This window comes from Lissotriton vulgaris, chromosome 10 (assembly GCF_964263255.1).
Source record: "Lissotriton vulgaris chromosome 10, aLisVul1.2, whole genome shotgun sequence".
Lineage (NCBI taxonomy): Eukaryota > Metazoa > Chordata > Amphibia > Caudata > Salamandridae > Lissotriton > Lissotriton vulgaris.
This window is the reverse complement of record NC_141698.1, coordinates 275,981,312-276,000,475: the sequence shown is the minus strand read 5'-3', so window position 1 is coordinate 276,000,475 and position 19,164 is coordinate 275,981,312. Positions and strand designations below refer to the sequence as shown.

At 49.2% G+C, this 19,164-nt stretch overlaps 1 protein-coding gene across 1 annotated transcript in view; it reads right to left on the bottom strand.

Moving 5' to 3' along the window:
- Positions 1–19,164, bottom strand: part of PTPN23 (protein tyrosine phosphatase non-receptor type 23) — a 599,643-nt gene that overhangs the window by 564,646 nt on the left and 15,833 nt on the right. The window contains exon 2 of the mRNA XM_086941008.1: positions 9,565–9,639. Coding sequence (XP_086797134.1) covers positions 9,565–9,639 — 75 coding nt within the window. The remainder of the gene's footprint in view (positions 1–9,564; positions 9,640–19,164) is intronic.

The following is a 19,164-nucleotide window of genomic DNA, read 5'->3' as shown; positions in this document are numbered from 1 at the left end:
ATTCAGTAGAAAGGGAAATTCTCCATCCAATGTTGATAAAAGGCTGGTTGGTCACAGCCAGCACAGAAATGTAATAAAATTCACAAATCCAGTCTAGATACATCCATTTATGTTGATAGATGATACGTAAGAGTGAGAGACAGTCTCGATGGTTAAAAAACTCCCTATATGTACAAGGTATAAATCCTTCCTACTGCAAGAAGAATGCACAAATTAATATCTTCATTTTTGCACTAACTAAGATGTCGAAAAGAGAAATTTATTTTGCTCATGTGCCCGGGATTAAAAATCTCCGTCTGACACGCCGCAAACGTCTGAAGCGCGCCAAGCAGGGTAATTTGGTGCCCAACAGGTGGGTTTCCTGTAGTAACAGGGCATCCGCTCTGTATTGCTTTGCTTGTCTCAGCACCGCCCCAGCTTAATTTTGTGTAAGAGACCACGAATATTCCAGATGACAATTCCGAGCTACCGGCCCTCGGGCATTTCCCGATTACGGACTCGCCTGACATGGGACTCGCACAAAGCGGTGATGGCCATAGATGTGGGTGACCCGTCTAAGACCGTGTACCAGTGGATTGAAATGACACTAACCCAAAATAATCGCAACAAAATCTCCCAACAAAACTTCCCAGCCCACCTCCCTCCACCCCAATACCTTATGAACATAAAAGTACCTATCGCAGCATGCAGTGCATCCAACCCCAAACGAGTCAATGGATCCCTTGAGACAATCCCCTACACATCTCAGTGTCTTATAGCAGTGGAGATCTAGTACATAGTAGCCCAAGTGCATGTGACATCCCTTAATGAGAGCATATTGCAGCCATAGCAGATCATAACAGGATTCAGGATGCAGCTGGCCCCGGTTGGTCTTTTGTCAGGCACCGGCGAGACCGGCTACGGGTCCCAGAACGCTTCTTGGAGCGCGAGCGCGGCACTGTTTTTCAACTGGCCCCAGAGAATCGCGCCCACAGCCCACGGAGGAAGAATCAGAGTCAAGTCTAGGGGAGGTGTGCGGCCTGGGTCTGATAGTCTTGGCAGTCCAGCGAAATACCTCTTCAGGTGTTTCAAAGAAGTGCTGAAGGTCCTGTCGAAGGAACATGACGTTGGAGCAGACGGCCCTGATCTTGGCCTCTAGAGTCTCCAGAGACCGTGTGATGGCTACCAATAGCGCCGCATTATTAGGCATAGCTGCGTCGACACCCCTCTGGCCCGGCCCCTGCGTCACAGCCCCTGTAAACCTATCTATTGTACTTTGTTTGGACGCCATTCTAGTTGGTTTATCCTTGCCCATGCTGTGAGGATAGGTGCGTCTCAGTTCCCTTATGTCCGAGACTCAAGTTCTTCACAGCTTTTTTAACAGAGGGAAGTGGCCAAAGGGGGCCGCCACGTCCTCAAGTTGCACTTAATCTCAACCCGCCGCTACGTGATCCGGGCACCCCCAACCTCCCCTAGCGGGTGCCCCTCTTCCCTCTCACAGACTCGCCCTTCTCTGGCAGATAGTGGCCCGAAAGTTCGGGGGGGACACAACTGAGTGCCACCTGGCCCCCGCGCCTCCCCTCCAGGGGCTGTAACTGTCCCGCACTCGCCCCGGTCAGCACCATAATTCATGTGCATAGAGGAGGGTGAGGCACAGGACCAGTCCCCCATCCAAGGCGCAGCAAACAGTGTAGCAGGGCCCGGTGTCTCACCCCCTACACGATCTACTGTAGGAGGGAAGTCGGCTTGTCAAGCAGGTCCCGCAGGAAGGTGCCCCCCGGGCTCTATCTTCTCTTTGTTTGTTCCCTTTTAGCAGGGCATTTCACTGGGGCGAGCACCACCCCCACTCACAGCCACTGGGAAAATGGAAGGGGCCTGCCGCAGCCCACTGTGGCAGTAGTGCAACACCACAGAGTGGCCCAGCTCAGAGTGCACAAGCAACGCCCGGGGCCACCTCAGTGTCTTTCCACTGCTTCCAGCTGGCGGCACAACAAGCAAGACATCCCACCGTCCACCGCCCGACCAGGCCGCGGAATCCCAAAATTAGCCTACGAGCGGCAAGATCAGGGCTCCACACCCAGCTCAATCCTCCACATGTCCACGATAACGAGCCGTCCCACATGCAAATAAAAAGGGGGGGGGAGCCGGGTGCGCACGGTCGACCGCGCCGTCTAGGACCCAGGTGACAACGGGGTCTGCAGGCCCGCCGCGGCTCGACCCAGTCGCAGAAGCTCTCGAGGTAGCGAAGCTTCAGGTATGCGGGGGCCCCACGTCGCCCCCGCGGGCCGCTTCACCTGTATGATCGCGGCTCCGGCTACAGCGCCGGCCGCCACCCAGGATCAGCGCTCCAGTCTCCATTTGCCTGTCGCGTAGCACGGAGATTCACCAGCCTCGCAGCACAGGCCGCACACCATAGAGTCCCGCAGCGCCTGCCACAGACCTCGACTGCCGCTCCAGGACTAGCAGCGAGTATCAGTAAGTTGCTGCAGAGTCTCCTCCAGCACAGCACTTAGTGGGTTTAAGGGAAGATTTAGGATAATTAAAGGATTGATGTTGGGCTACAGGGAGCTCGGCTACGCGCATCCTACATGTTAGACCGCCAAGCCACGCCCCCAGAAGCGTCATTTTTAACAGGGCAATCCTACTGAGTGGGTTGAGTGAAAGCGATTGCCAACGACCAATGTCGTCTTTTGTACGTTTGAGCAATGGGTTGACATTGACGGACCAGTTCAGCTCCGGAGGAAGCAATACCCAAATTCCGAGATACTTGAACGAAAGTCATCATAGGGGGATAGTTGTTTGCCACTCCACGCATTCTCTTGTAGCGTGAAGGGGCACCAGAGTGGATTTCTGTTGGGTTAAGGTGTAAGCCCAACACTCTTCAAAGGAGTGGAGGACATGGAGGCACCTCGGTCTGGATTGGGGCGGGTAAGCTAAAAAGAGCAGGACACCATCTGCATATAGGGCAATCCGATCTACATCGGAGCCTTGCCAGCGCCATCCGTTAATCCGATCATCGGCTCGAATGAGACAAGCCAATAGCTCTATTGCAAGAGCAAATAGGAGAGGGGAGAGTGGGCACCCCTATCGGGTTCCCCTTCTGATAGGTAATGCTTCCAATAATGCACTGTTAATGGGGACTCTGGCGGGTGGACTGGAGTAGAGGACTCCCACCATTCTCCAAAACTGGGGGGCGAAACCCGCTCTCTTCAGCACGCGCCCAAGTAGAGTCAGTCGACAGTATCAAAGGCTTACTCAAAGTTGAGTAGCATTAGACCTAGGTATGGAGAAACGTTGTTACGGTGAACAACAGCCACATGGAGGAGTCTCAGACAGTGCCTTGTGCTATGGTGTGGCATGAAGCCACATTGATCAGGGTGTATGAGAGTGTGGAGTAGCCGCTTCAAATGGGTGGCAAGAATCGTTGCGTAAATTTTAATCTCAGTATTGATCAGCGAAATTGGGCGGTGGTTAGAACATAAGGCTGAGGGAGGGTCCGCTTTAGGTACAACCACGACTGTGGCTGTGTCGGTGTCAGGGGGGGGGTAAGGTGCCTTTATCCAGAACCTCTTCAAACAGGGTATGGAGTTGTGGGATCAGGATTTCCCGAAATGCTGCGTAGTGGTCCGCAGGGAAACCATCCGGGCCGGGAGTCTTATGGGTATCTAGGCATGAGATCACTTAACTGCTCCCCTCTGTCATAATGGGCTCATCCAGGGCCTTAATTTAATTCTCTGGAGGGTGCAGAAGGGGAGTATCCTGGAGGAAGAGGAAGCTCTCGTATGTGAATGATCTATGGAGGAAAGCGTTGCGTAGTAGCTCGCAAAGGATTGCACAATTTCAGCAGGGGTACAAAAGACTTACCCCTGTGCGTCACAAATTTTGGGGACGAGTCGGTTGGCCAGGGGATGGGTGGCGAGCCAATGAAGTAATTTGCCATTTTTGTCTCCCCAGCCATAAACCCGGACCACTGAGGACCTCCAAATCAAAACTCAAGAGAAATGGTTTTGATGTCTTCATGTATTAAGTGGAGCTGCTTACGCGGTGCCTCCCCATCCGCCATGGCCACAGTCTTTTCCAGGCGGAAATCAGTGTCATCAAGCGGAGAGAGGTGGTGGTCTTGGACCGGCTGTCTGTGTTTGAGGAACCCCTTATCCGCAGATAGTGGCTTTGCCCACCTCCCACAGCATGCTATGAAGTCGCCCTCACTGGTGTGGAAGTGGTCTTTCAGTTCTTCCTCGATCCCTTGTTTATATTCTTGGTCCTGAAGAAACAAGGCGTTTAGTCTGCATATAGGACTTAGAGCTCCCGTGGAGCCCCCGATCCACAGGAGGAGTGGCCTGAAACTCTTCGCCCCAGGATTTGGATCTCAGTAACTGTCCTACAGTCTATGGCAGGCATGAAGATAAGGTCAATACGACAGTAGGTATGGTGTGCAGCGGATGTGTGCGTATATTGCAGTGTACTAGGCTGCCAGGTATGCCAGACGTCATAGAGACCCAATTTGGTAGCCTAATCTCTGAGACAGCTGGCACCTAGCCTTCTGTGGGAGGATGGTGTACCTGTGGCATCCTTGGCAGGTTCTGGGACAACATTAAAGTCTCCCCCAATAAAGGTCATGCCTTCGGGGAGGGAGGATTTTATCGCCACCGCGGTCCAGAGAGTGGACCCAAGGTTTGCCGGGGGGGGGGGGGGGGGGGGGGGGGGGTGTATAATGACATCAAATTGATAGTGGATACTCCAAGGGTACCTGCGAGGATGACTAATCATCCCCAAGGGTCGACAGTTTTGTGGCCTGGTGTGAAGGGAAGGTAGAGCCGCAAAAGGATTGACGTTCCTCGAGCCCCTCTAGAGAACCCTGAGTGCCAAACCTTGTTGAATCCCTGGCATGCTAAGAAGGGTGTTCGGTTCCCCAACAGATGCGTCTCTTGCAGTAACAGGACATCTGGGTTGATCCTCCGTACATAATTTAAAATCAAGGTCTGTTCAATTTTATCTAAGAGTCCATTAACGTTCCATTAAAGGACTCTATGGGGGTCACCCCAACTACATGGCTGTGGCATTGTGGTAATGTAGCGATGCGTGTGGTCAATGGTCTGGGAAGCCTAGGTGGTCCGGGTGGTAAGGCCTTGGGAGCAGTTGGGCACATTCAGGCTCACTACGAAGGCTGCCCGGGGGCGCATCATGGATTTTGTGCATAGTGCTGCAGAGAAACAGAACAACACAAACAAGAGCAGGGAGAACGGTTCCTACCAAAATTCCCAACCAACCCCCCTCCCCATACTTCCCCAATTGAAGCATCTGTCACCCAGTGAACTGAGATTTAGAGTGTGAAGAGACTAATTTTGAAGTGTAGTGTAAGGGCAATGCGGGTTCGGCTCTTCTGCATTTAAGGATTGGCATTCCTCCAGTCAAGCTTATCCGAATAGTAGTGCTTTGAAACAGATTTGGGGGCTGCGTGAAAGGTCGGTGGAGCTTGGCTTTGGCGAGTCAATGGAGCCCTCTTTGGGTGTCAGGTCCGACCTGCCAGAGTTTTCACAGAGCCTAGATGGCTTTTGGGATGTCGACGACCTGTTTAACCCCTGGGGGAGTCAGTGGGCGAGGCAGATGTCGCTCCACAGGTGTTGCGCCTTCTTGGGGACCCATGTCACCCACGGGAGCCTGTTGGTGCGCCTACTCGTGTCCCCTTCTGCGGATTGGCTGGGGGGCATCTTTCCCTAGGCAGATTGGGCACTCCTCAGTTGCCCAGGTCCATGCTGCCACCGGCGTATCAAAGAAGTAGGACTTATTTTTGAAAATCACCTTGAGCCGGACCGGGAAAATGAGTCTATAGGGCAGATTGAGTTTCAGCAGCTTCTGCTTTACATGGATGTATGATCTTCTTTTAGCGTGCACTTCCTTGGTGTAATCAGGGAAGATCATAAAGTTAGCGTCTTTATGGAACAACTCGGATTGGGGGGCCTTCTTGCAGGATGGCATCACGATCCCTGAAGTTTAGGATACTCGCAATTATTGGCAAGTGTGGGGCTCCTAGTGGCGGCCTGGGTGAAAGCGAGCGATGGGCCCGTTCTACCACAAACCATTATGACAGGACATTTGGGGGCATCCATGACTTGATCCAGTCTTCAATGAAGGTGTTCATTTGTAAGGGTTCTGTCCCCACAGGAAGGTCCACCGGCAGAGATTGCTCCGCCGTGATCGGTTTTCTGCATCTTCAGCCTGTCTATGGAGATCGGTCATGTGGGATAGCAGCTGTTTAACCCACATCTTTAGAGTTGAAACATCATATTCGACCTCCGAAAGGCAGGATTCCGTCTTTGTGATGCGAACAGGTGTGTTACGGAGGTCCTGGCGGATGACGGCTATGTCTACTCGCACCTCCCCAATCTTCGTCTCCATGGAGTCTTGACATGCCTTGATGGTTGCCAGGTCACCTTCTGTGGGGCTGGTTGTGGAAGGTGCAGTCCCACCATGACCGAGGCCACTGACTACATACTGCTCCATACGGGTCTGGGCCGACAAGAGTTTCGCTCCTCTGTCCTTCCCCAAGGCATTCCGGTTTCCTAGAGTTGGCGATCTGAACTCACCGCACACATCTCCATTCAAGTTCCTAGGACAATGGCTGGCGAAGCTGTGAGGAAAGGTCGTGTGGCTCCAACAAGAGCCCTGTAGCCAGGTGCAGTCCGTGAGACCTAGGTCGCCAGTAGTGCTTGGAGGAGGTCCGGTGCGAAGGGAGCATGAGATCCCAACAGAGGTGAGTTTCGGGTGGGGTGGGGGGTAAATGACAGCCCACCACCGGCAATGACAGAAGTATGCGGGCACTTGTGCGCAGAGAGCACAGATTAAGGATCTAGGGGGCTCCCAGGATCCTCCCGGGCTTTCAACTTCGCCATGTCGTTTGCCAATCAGTGTTCGACCAGTGATGTTCCCACTCTCAAAAGGCCTCTGGTTCCGGGCAGGCTCCCCCTCAAAGGTTAACTCTGGGCTCCACGCTCTCTGGTCGCCTCAGGGAGTGTCCCACCAGTCGCTGGCTGATGCAGCTGGTCTCCCACAGAAGCTCCTCACACCCTGTGGCAAAGAACTTTGGCAGGTACTCACACTGGGATGTAGGGAAACCCCATTGCTCTTATGGTTTAGGCCCACTTTCACCTTCAGGCTTCGCGTAGTGGGGGAAGGAGGGGGGCCTCTCCCGCGGGCAGACACGCACTCCCGCTGATTGCGGACCGATCAGCCCCCGCTCCCCACAGCAGGGACCCAAGGAGTAAGGCACGTCAGTTGAGGGCCCATGGCAGGCCCACGGGAGGTGTCGGCTGATTGCGGGTCGACAGCCTCGGTTGCTCCACAGCCCAGGAGGATCCTGATGGTGTGCAGATACCTCTCAGGGTCACACCATTCAGTCTATCTTCTGGACCGGGGATAGGAGATCTTTCAGCCCACAGCTCCCAGGATCTCCGTTGGACGCAGCAGGTGGGCACGCGGTCCTGCCAGTCAAAGGCGGGGGAGCACCCTCGTCTATCCGCTATGGGGCAGAGGAGGCAGGATCCGCCACTGAGGAGCTCATACGGGGCTCCCCTACCAGCCAAGCCCTGTGCCTCTTGCTTATCAATGGGCCGCATGCCTCTATGGCAATGTGCAGCTGGCCACAGTCTAGCATTGGGGGGCTGCCTACATCCTTGATGGTAGTGCGGTGGCACCGCTGATCATTAGATGTGCCATCCTCCTCATCTCGGGTGCCGCTGCAAGTCGTTTTGGCACCACTCCCTCCTATGCCACCATCTCAGGCGCCGCAGCCTCAGTAGGTCCCAAAGACGTGTTTGGTATCAGCGGTAGTAGCGGGTCAGATTCATATGCTCCTGGAGTCAGTCTGGCAGCGGGGACTCCGGCGGGTCTCACGGCACTCATACAGCCAACTTTTCCGGTACCAGCAACTCCACAGCCATTTTGCTGCGACCTGGGCAGTTCCGTGTGTGGCCGTTCAGAACCTTCCCTCACGCCAAATCCAACCAGCGCTGTGTGTGATTGAGGAATAGATGGTAGTGAAGTAATATTTGTCTTTTCTGTCTTTCTCTGCCAGAGTGTACATTGTCTGTTGATGTGAGTGTTGTAATGTGTTGGGCCCGTGGCTGCCAGTGTGAAGGGTCTTGTGTGTGTGTGTCATGTAGGAAAGGTCTGTGAATGTCCTGTAAAGCGGCTGGTGCCTTGAAGCAGATTTACAGCTCACAAGCTGTGAGCCTTTGGTTCAGTTTTTGGAACTTTCAATTATTAACAGTGTATTTCATTTCTGTGATATCTCTTGTTAATAAAATATACATTTTGAACCTTTCACCCACCTTCGAGCCAAATCCAACCAGTATGTGTGTTTCCTTGAGGAATAAAAGGATGAGCAGTATTATTTGTCTTTTCTGTCTTTCTCTGCTAAGGTGCTCATTGTCTCTTGGAAAAATCTACCAATTCTTTCTATTTTCGTAAACTAAAAACCCAGGGGAGTAAGGGTGGTGTGCCTCTTTTGGATCCCAACAGGTTGTCTTACCCACAATGCCTGCAAATCCAAAAATGTGACTAAAGTAACACATTTTCTTTGCATTACCGGGCCGTATTCTTCCGGAATCAGAAAGAAACTACAAATGTCCTACCACCCAGTGTTGCCCCAGGTATCATGATGAAACTTTTACCTCATATGTGTGGGTGGGCTAAGTGCCCGCAACAGGAAAGGATCCAAAACGTATTGAGGGTAGCTCTTGGTGCACCGTTCCTGTTCTAACAAGACTGCATTACCATAACACAAGCCTAGATCAAGGAGCACATGCATGATAATTGCTCAGCCATCCAGATATCCACAAAGCTGGGGCACTCGGGGCAAGGGTGCACGTCAGTCACCATGCAGGGACTTTTCTGCCCCAAAAAGCGTAGAAGTCAGTTGCCAGTTGGAGTTTGTGTACTGTTGCACTTAAGGAGAGTGACAGGGAGTTATTCTGTACATGCTTCATTTAGAAACAAAGACTTTGAAGAAAAATAAGTTTCAATAGTCTGAAAACACCACTAGATGGCAGAAGAGAGCAGAGCCTAGGATCAATATGTGCTGCAAACTGGCAGATGTTGGCCCAATCAAAATTACGGGTTGTGTACGAACACTCCACTTCAATGTACATTTCTCCAGGAAAAAGTTGGCAAAATGTACTTTGGGAAATTGGCATGGAAAGAGAAGAGCATGGGAAAAATCAGTGCACAAATACGAATTCACATGATTAGTTTCTATTCCTGAATTCAAATCCCAGAATAGCATGGAAAACTTGCATCCCAAAATTAAGGTATTCCTTTTGATTTTCTACATGAGTTATCAACGATATGGAGTCAAAGCCATAAGGTTGAATCATCTACAAGATGCATATACCCTGCAGTTTTTGCCCACACTAGTCTCATTCAACTTAAGTTTGTGGAAAGACACAGGGATGGTAAACATGAGTATGAGAGGGTGAAGACAACTTCACATGAAAAGAACACAATGAAGTGACAATTAGGAATACGATGACTATAAATAACTAATTATGTACATACATTTGTGGGGTAGACAACAGAAGTGCGTACCTGTCTTAGCTGCTCCAATTTCTTCAGCTCTTCATTATAGTTCTCTGGATTCTCACCATAGTTCTTCAGGACAAACTGTCGAAAGAGAGTACACTTGAAGCATGGGAGGCCCAAAAAAGAGCACATTTTGAAATTTGCTAAAAATGATACCCATTATTAAGGGGAGTGGGTGACTACCCACTTCGAGGAATACTCATAAACCTCGTCAGGGTGCACCTTCAAAGTCACTAAATTAAGCTGAACTCTCCCTCCAGGTGGATGTGGCACGGAGCAGACAGGCTTAACTTAGTCAATGGTGGCGGCAGAACTAAATCGAGGTGCAATTTGAGGCCAACTGTGATGGAACATGGGTCAGATACACCGAGCAGGATCTTCCTAGTCAAAGAGTTTACCTTCTGACATTAGTTAGTCAAGTCCTAGTTCACACACAAGTACACATCTAAAGACCCGCTGCTCCTCACATTGAATCTGCCTATACGTCCCTAGTATATGTGTAGAAAATGCACCTAGGAGAACTGGTAGTTAAATCCCACTAGTGGGCTGAAGCACCTAATGTTCCATTCACTACAGTGGCAGGATAGAATTGACTTCAAAGCCATACCTATGTAGCCAGAATGCTGAAGCGTGAACCCTGCAATCCGATCTGTCCAAATAACACTTTTTGGCAGGAGAAAACCTTATTGTTAAATATTAATAAATCGCCCCTATTTAGGTACTGTGCAAGGCATTTAAAAGAAGGACATGTAGAAATGTAATATTACCCTGTCCAGACAAATACAAAACACTAAAAACAATTTTCACTGTGGCATTTGTAGTAGGTACAGGGCCTGCCTCAAAATGGATTTTAGTGCGGAACCGGCAGGGAGCAGAGCCAGCAGAGAGCGGAACCGGCAGAGAGTGCAGGGGCGTAGAGTAGATTGTTTCAGAGAAAAGTGCAGTGGCATTGCGTGCAGGAGCATATAGTGCAGTGGCGTGGATTGGAGCAATGCAGATTAGAGTGGCATAGAGTGTAGTGGCGTTCAGTGCATTGGCGTAGAGGGGTGCAGAGAACACTGGTGCAGAGTTCAGTGGCGGAGAGTGTAGTATTGCACAACAGAGTAGCGTAGAGTGCATTGGTTTTGAGTAAACTGCTGTAGAGTGCATTGGAGTGGAATAGACGGGCACAGAGTAGAGTTGTGAAGGATAGAGTGCTGCGGTGTGGAAGTGCATTGGCGTAGAGTGGCATAGAGTAGAGTGCAGTGGCGTAGAATTTAGTGGTAGAGAGTGCAATGTTGCAGAGGAGACTGTCGTAGAGTACAGTGGTGTATAGCATAGCAGTGTGGTATGCAGTAGCGTAGAATGCAGTGGTGCAAACTGAAATAGTGGCATAGAGTGCAGACACATAGTGTACAATGGCATAGAGTGCAGTGGTGTATAGTGCAGTGGCATTAAGCGTTCCAGAGTAGAGTACAGTGGCGTAGAGTATAGTTTTACCAAGTAGACTGGCGTAGGGTGCACTGGTTTTGAGTAAGATGGTGTGGAGCGCACTGGCGCCAGGTCGATTGTTTTTGAGTTGAGTGGTTCATTGTACAGCAGAGTGGCGTAGAGTACAGAGTACTTGATTGACATAGTGCACTATTGAAGAATGGAACAGAGTAGAGTGCATTGGCATAGACTGCATTGGCACAGAATGTAGTGTTACAAAGCAGTGGCATAGAGTAGAGTGGCACAGAGTGGAGGAGTGTAGAGTGCAGTGGCGAAGAGTGCATTGGTGCATAGTAAAGTAGTGTGGGATAGGGTGCATTGACGGTAGAGTGGTGTAGAGTACAGTGATGCAGTGTGGCGTGAAGTAGTGCAGGGTAGACCGCAGTAGTGCCGAGCAGCGTGGAAAAGTGCAGAGCAGACTGCAGTTGTGTGGAGCGGTGGAAAACAGACTGGGGTAAAGCGAAGTATGGATGGTGTGGTAGCGTACTGCCATTTCAGACAACACTTCAACTGAAATAACCATTACATTTGCAGAGACATACAGTTTTACTGATAAAAGTATACAACGCACAAACGATTATTATGTGTGTAAATGTCATCGCCTACTGTATTGATCTGCTTTGATCGTAATCAAATATTTGTTTCCACACACTTAAGAATTACCAAAAAATGTGCTTCGTTAGTGATTTTCTAATTCAGATATATTCTGACATATCTGCAGTTCATTTACATTTAAATTCTGTTGTGTGCTAGCAAAAAACATTAGATCGTGTTCCTCAAGCACATCCTAAGTTGCCAGCATGATGGTCACATAAATCCTCTCACTCTGAAGTCAGAGAAAAAAAGTAAACAACAAGCTTCTTGGGAGACAAACCTGACATTTGACCTCTATCTCTGAATGCCCAACAAATGTGACAAGATAAGAACAAGATTTAAAGGTCTGTTTACAGAAATTGAGTACTAGTGCTAGAATACAGTACATAGGGGTTGGGCAACGGAAAAGACAAACTCAAACTGGATAGTCTAAAACAAACAAATGTGAGTTATAAATCACAAAGCCAAAAGGTCAAAACGGGTGAAATGCATTTCCAAGAAAGCTTTCTGAATGTCCCCAAGACGTTGTTAGCAAATCAGCTTCGACCTAAAAAGTAGTTTCTGAGTGCAAGCAGTGGAAGAATACAATCATCCAATAAAAAGGATGGTAAAGTGGATATGCTCCATAGGAGAAGCAAACACAGGAGTAAGCAGGGAAGCCATTGCATAAAAAGAAAATAAAGAATTCCAATAAGCCAACCAGAGTAAAGAAACCTAAGGGCAAGCTCTAAGCTTACCGTAGGTAATTGGCATGGGCTATAAGATGCTTTCACCTACAGACAGGTAAGTAACCTAAAAATGTAAACAATATTTTAGCGAACAGCAATACAATACAATGGTCCTAACCAAATAATTCTAAAGAAAAAATTGGGGATTTAACAGGGAACAGTGTTTCAAAATTATGAGAAATAGTAATAAAAAAGAGTTTAAAAAAATAACAATCAAAGTGTGGCCAAAAGAAGTCTAAAGTTAAACTAGGTTACAGTTTATGTTCAGTCGGAATGCAACTGCCTGGGTTTTCCTGACCAGGTTTTCCCACTCACCGTTCTTCCTGCCAAAAGAAGCCCCACCCACCCCAAGACCTACTTAATGCAGGCCGCAGCACGGCCTAAAAGTAGACATGTGCAACGGGCGCGCCCAATGGCGAACCCATCTGCACCCATCAGTGCCTGAACCAAGCCCAGCACCACGACCCCTGCACCTCCCGCCGCCCGATATACACCATCGCCGAGCTTTACACTCTCAACCCTGGACGCCGTAACAAACAATGATACTGCTCCGACCCATGCTCCACAGTAGGACCTTTCACCTGCACCCACTGCCACTTTATCTGCCATTGCACACACACCAGCCCACCAACCAGCCCCACCGCGAACACACCACAGACACTACCTGGACAAAAACACCAACTTGCATGACCCCTTCTCAACACGCTCACTATGCAAGCATTCCACTGTATTATGAGACCTCATTGCCACCTTCACACCCAACATTGTCTTCTTCACTGAGTCCTGGCTCAACGCCACATCATCCCAGACATTGCCACAGCGATCCCAGACTGATATAAAATCACTCACAAGGACCACAACAAACAAGCTGGGTAGAGGAGCGGCCATCATCCACAAAGAGACCCTACAGCTGGGTGGAGGAACAGCCAACATCCACAAAGAGACCATGCAGTGAACCACCACCACCCCATGGAACATCTTAACTTCAAGCTCCACGCGGATAAGACAACTATCAGAGGCATCCACGCATACAGACCCCTGGATCACCAATTGCATAGACAGCATCGTCTCATGAAGAGCAACATCCAGAAAAAGTCCTCTATAAAGGCTAGCTGGCACACCAAAGAACTCAGAATAGCAAAACGGGACAGCAAACAGTGGAGAGGAGATGGTGCACCAGTAAGGACACATCCGATAGGGGACCCTTCAAGAACTCCCTCAACCTCTTCCACCACCCGCTGAGGGCAACAAAGACAGCCCTTGCCGCACACATCGAAACCAGAGCCAAAACCACCAAGGAACCTTTCAACATTGTTAAGGAATTCTCCAAATTGGCTGCCAGTGAAAACCTCATCAAACCCTCACAAGAGATGTGCGACAACCTCGCCCACTTCTTCCATGACAAGATCACAACCACATACAGAAACTTCGAGCCCCAACCCACACCTACGGACTTCCTCAACAGATACGCCACCACTGTAACCAACATGAAACTACACACTGACCACCTGGAATATCCTCTCCAACCAGGACACCATCTCCATCATGAAATCGATCCATTCGGGAGATCCAAAGACCCATGCCCACACCACATCTTGAACCTCGGACCCAAAAGGAACAGCCAGAAACTCACCACCTTGCTCAACACCTCTATCACACCTTAACATTTCCTGATGCCTGGAAACATGAAGATGCCAGATGCCTACTCAAAAAAACCTCTGCCAACCCCAGCGGACTCAAAAACTACTGGCTATTTTCCCTGCTTCCATTCCCAGTGATGGTACTAGAAAAGATCATCAACAATCAACTCATGACTCACCTGAAGCAAAACCAGCTACTCGAAACCTACCAGTATGGCTTCAGCAACAATCACAGCACTGAAACTGCCCTGATTGGAGCCACCTACAATATCCAAACGATCCTCGACTGAGGATAAACAGCAGCTTTGATCCTTCCCGACCTCTCAGCAGTCTAAAAACACTGTATCCCACCACATCTGCATCCAAGGGGACGTGTTCAAATGTATCCCCTCCTTCACAACCAGTAGAAGCCACAGGATCCACATCCAACCTTTCACCTCTTAACCCAAGGAAAACACCTCCGGTGCACCTCAGGACTCATTATTAAGCCCCACGCTCTTCAACACATATATGGCCCCGCTGGCCAACATCGTCAGATCCCAACATCACAACATAATTTCCTACGTAGACAAATCCTCAACTCATCTTATCGCTCACCGACGATCCCACCACCACCAGACCCAACTTCCACAGATGCAAGACAAACATCGCTGACTGGATAAAGAACAACTGCCTGCAGCTGAACACAGACAAGATGGAAGTACTGATCTTTGGCAACAGCAGCAACACATAGAACGACTCCTGGTGGCCATCAGACCTTAAACCTGCACCCACTCCATCCAACCACGCTAGAAACCTCGGAATCAACATTGACAACAAGCTCAACATGAATTTACAGATCAACGCCATCTCCTCTGCCTGATTCTTCATTCTGTGTATGCTATAAGAACTTCAAGTGGCTACCCATACACAAGAGATGCACCATGACGCAAGCCCTCATCACCTGCTGAATGGACCACGCAATGCCCTCTTCGCCTGAATTGCCGCACACCTCCTGCAGAGACTTCAGACCATACAGAACGCCACAGTCAGACTCATCCTCGGCCTTCCCCGACAAACCCACATCACACCCCACCTCCACTGGCTCTCCATACAGAAGAGATGCCAATTCAAGTTGCTGACCCACGCACACAAGGCTCTACACAATCAAGGACCTGCCTACATTCACCACCGCCTGAACTTCCACAAACCGCCAAGAAGAATAAACTCTGCCTCCCTTTCACTTGCCCATACTCCCCACATCCACCAAAGCAGAAGTGGAGGATGCTGCTCGTCCCACATCACAGCAAAGACCTGGAACAGTATCCCCACACACCTCTGGACCATCACTTCCAGAATTCCAAATGGCCCTCAAGACCTGGCTATTCGATTAAGCCTCCAGGACCTGTAAGCGCCTGATACCCTATCGGGTGACTAGCCGCTCTTTATAAATCCTGATTAATTGAACTCAGCCATCGATTATTACAGTGGTTATGGAGATGTGGTGAAGCAGCGCTGGCAGGAAGAAGATGAAAGGCTGATTCACATGATGCGAGTCAAGTGGATGTAGAAATGAAGAACAAAGGTTGCTCTTAGCCTCAACATTCTCAAGTTTGCCACCCTCCTTCTTATTTGAGATGAGATTCAGAGCTACAATCACAAAGTCTGGCATGATCCTCACCCTCTGTCTCTGACAAGACCATATACATTTCCAGTGCTCCCAGTCTGGTTTCTATAATAGCAGCTGAAGCATATGCTGGTCATTTTGGTTTACAATTCAGCCATCACTGATTTAATTATAAGCCCGGAGGCTACCATTATGCATCAACCTTTTAATTGCAACTCCTGCAGAACCTTTAAAGAACTTCTTGCAACAATAACATTGTAATAGAATGTTCCTCCACTTTTAAATGCTGCTTTTGCTCAGATAAGTACCTTTGTTACTGCCTTGCTATTTTGGCTGTAGTATGAAAGAGAGTAAATATAAATGAGACAATCTTCTAATTCACAGAAGCAATGAGAGTGCTGTTAGTATTAACATTTTACTTAGGTTTTAGTATGTTAAAGAATTTGGCTGAGAGTGAACCAGGGTTGGACACGACTGAATAAGGTTTTTATTTTTCATATGGGTAACTAAATCGATAATGGCAATATTTTTTTGAAGTCTGAGTATTAAAACAATTGTTTAAGCGGGCTAAATCAGATTCGAGCAGTCAAAAGGGATGCCGTTTGAATGGATGTGCTCTACCCCTGGTAGAGCACCTCCATCGCATGAGGATGCGATGGAGGTTTTAGGAGATTTAGAGGCTTCGGTAAACCCGTACCCGATTCAGGAGCATGATCCGCGCCAGCAGTAAGAAGGGTGAGAGAGGCAGCGTGGTCATTGTTTTTAATTAAAAAAGCAGATGTTTGTTGCCATTGGGACTTTGCGCCAATGGCGGATTGAATGTAGGGTACCGCGTAAGGGCATCACTTAAAGCTACTTTCCATTGCCGAGCGCAGTCTCTGGAATAAGCTGATGGTCTTTCAGTGCATGTTAAGTCACACAAATATTGCGCAATTTGGCAGCTCTTTTTGTTTGGGCTGATTATTTAGGAAGTGTAGTGCCTGGCACAGGGTTCTAGATTTTAAAGTGGTTTTCAGGGCAGAGAGCGAACATAATGCACTGATCCTTGATTTTGCCCTTCCCACTGTAACAAAGCGCAGTTCTACATCTGAGGCTGGTCCAGCCAGCAGGGCCTTACTTTCAAACAATAGACGCAGGGTTAGATGGGACAAGCTGGTCACTCACCCAGATCAAGTGGCGGAGCTATATGCTCTGCTTGTCCCAGCACTTGAGGTTGCCACCGCCCTAAAGGTACAACACCCCTCGTATGAAACCTACCTAAGGCTGGCAGAACTTAATAGGGAATTACTTGCTAGCCTGGCTGAAATCCTAAACCCCCCTGAGCACAGATGGAGCAGGGTATGTAGCAAGCCCAGCTGGTATAACAGGGCCTGTAGACTGGCGAAAAGAGAACTCCTTGAGGCATTGAACAAAACAATGACAGGGCACGCATAAAGCTTAAGAGGACAACATATCGGCAGCTAATCCATCACGCTAAGATTGAGTGGGGGAATGATAACTGGGCAAACTTAACATCTGCCCTAGCAGTGAAGGATGCCCGCAAGTTTTGGCAAATTATAAGTACAGGCTCAGCCGAACCCGAGCTGGCAGTGGCACCCAATATTGCTCCTGAGGTGTGGGAAGATCACTTTCATACCCTGTACCAGGGGGATAACTCAACTGGGAATTTGCCCATATGCGGCATAGAGCTTACCTCTGTCCCGTTACATCTGAGCACGAGTTCACTGAAGGGGAGGTCATGAACGCTATTGCTAGACTCCCTGCTGGTAAAGGTCCCTGGTGGATAAGGTCCCTGGTGATCTTTTTAAACATGAACCTGGGATAAGGGCACCTTATCTAACGTTGATTTTTAATGCTATTTTTGGGGTTATGGCGGTCCCAAGTACTTGGCTGGGAGCAGAGTTAGTCCCTATCTACAAGAAGGGATCACCTCTGCTCCCAGTCAACTACAGGCCGATCAGCCTAATAGATGTCTCACAGAAACTTTTTTTGCGAGGCTGATTTTAGACCGCCTCGAGGGCTGGATCGAGGAGTTTGAAATTTTAAGCCCATATCAGGCCGGTTTTAGAAAGAACGTCTCGACCACGGACCAGATTTTCCGATTAACTATGCTTTTTTGGAAAACTGTTCAAATCAAGGGCGGATCACTTTATACTGTTTTCGTGGATCTCCGTGCGGCCTTCGATTTGGTCCCACGCAGGAAATTGTGGAGTGTGCTCTAAGATATGGGCATTCCCCCCCCTCTTCTGCACAATAAAATCCGACTCCACACTGAGAATTTCGCGCAGGTCAGGTGTGGGAGAGAAGGCAAATTGTCATCCAGCTTCCCCGTTGGCAGAGGGGTGAGGCAGGGGTGCGTCTTGGCACCCACCCTGTTTTGCCTCTACGTGAACGGGGTAATTGCCCACCTGAATGCGGTCCCCAGCAGAGCAGCTCCAGGGCTCGCTGGGGTTGGGGTCTCCGCGATAATATTCGCGGATGATACCCTACTGCTCTCGAAGACTCCTATGGGTATTCAGCGAGTCCTGGACGGTTTCGTTAATTTCTGTTACGATCGGGGGCTGGAAATAAACACTTCCAAAACGAAATTCATGATTTTTAACCCCCGGAAAATAACGCTCCCAAGTCTTGTGATTGGAGGGGTCAGGCTCGAAAGAGTGCAGACGTTTGAGTACTTGGGTCTTACTCTTAACGAGAGTATGACCTGGGCTCAACATCAAATAAAATCTCAGTTAAAGCTCACTCAAAAGGCAGGGGGCATCCTCAAACTTTTAAGTAAAGCCACAGTTAAGCCAATCGGACCACCGCTAGAAATCTATAAACTGCAGGCACACGGGGCGGTAATCTATGGTGGCGAATTGTGGGGCCACAATTGTGCTCCCGCGATGGTCATCAAGGAAAATAAGTTCCTTAGGCAGCTGGTATTACTGCCACCAAGTACGCCACTGATGCCCCTAAGGCTCGACTTGGGCCTTAGACCTCTAAATGAGGAATTGGGCCTTAAACCCCTAACCTTCTGGAGGCGACTCTGGGTAACTCCAGAGCTCAATAATTACAGGCAAGAGCTTGTGGAGGTTCTAAAACTGCCTAATGCGTGGAAACTCTCCTGGTTAAAATACATAAGACAGGAATTTGAGAGGCTGAGCCTCCCTCTTATGTGGAGTTACCCAGAGCAAGCATGTACAAGTATATCACGCAAGCAGTTGGCTAATCTGTATTTTGAACACAATTTATCTGCCCGCCTAGCGAATGCCCAAATAGGAACTTTGTCTAACACATTCCTTATCACGAAAGACTACTATAAATTAGAGACTGTTCTGAATGATATCAGCCCTCCTGGCTATAGGAAGCTCTATCTCCAATGGAGACACGGCTCTTTGCCAATTAGAGCCCTTACAAGCAAATGGTGCCCTTCTACCCCATAAAACTGCCCAGGCTGTTCTGCGGATGTAGAAAATGAATTGCATGTCGTCTTTTTCTGCCCTGGATATCAGATCCCAAGGAAAAGGTGGATAGTTCCAATCTGTAAAAACTTGGGGATTAGACAGTGCTCCGAAGCATTCCGGAT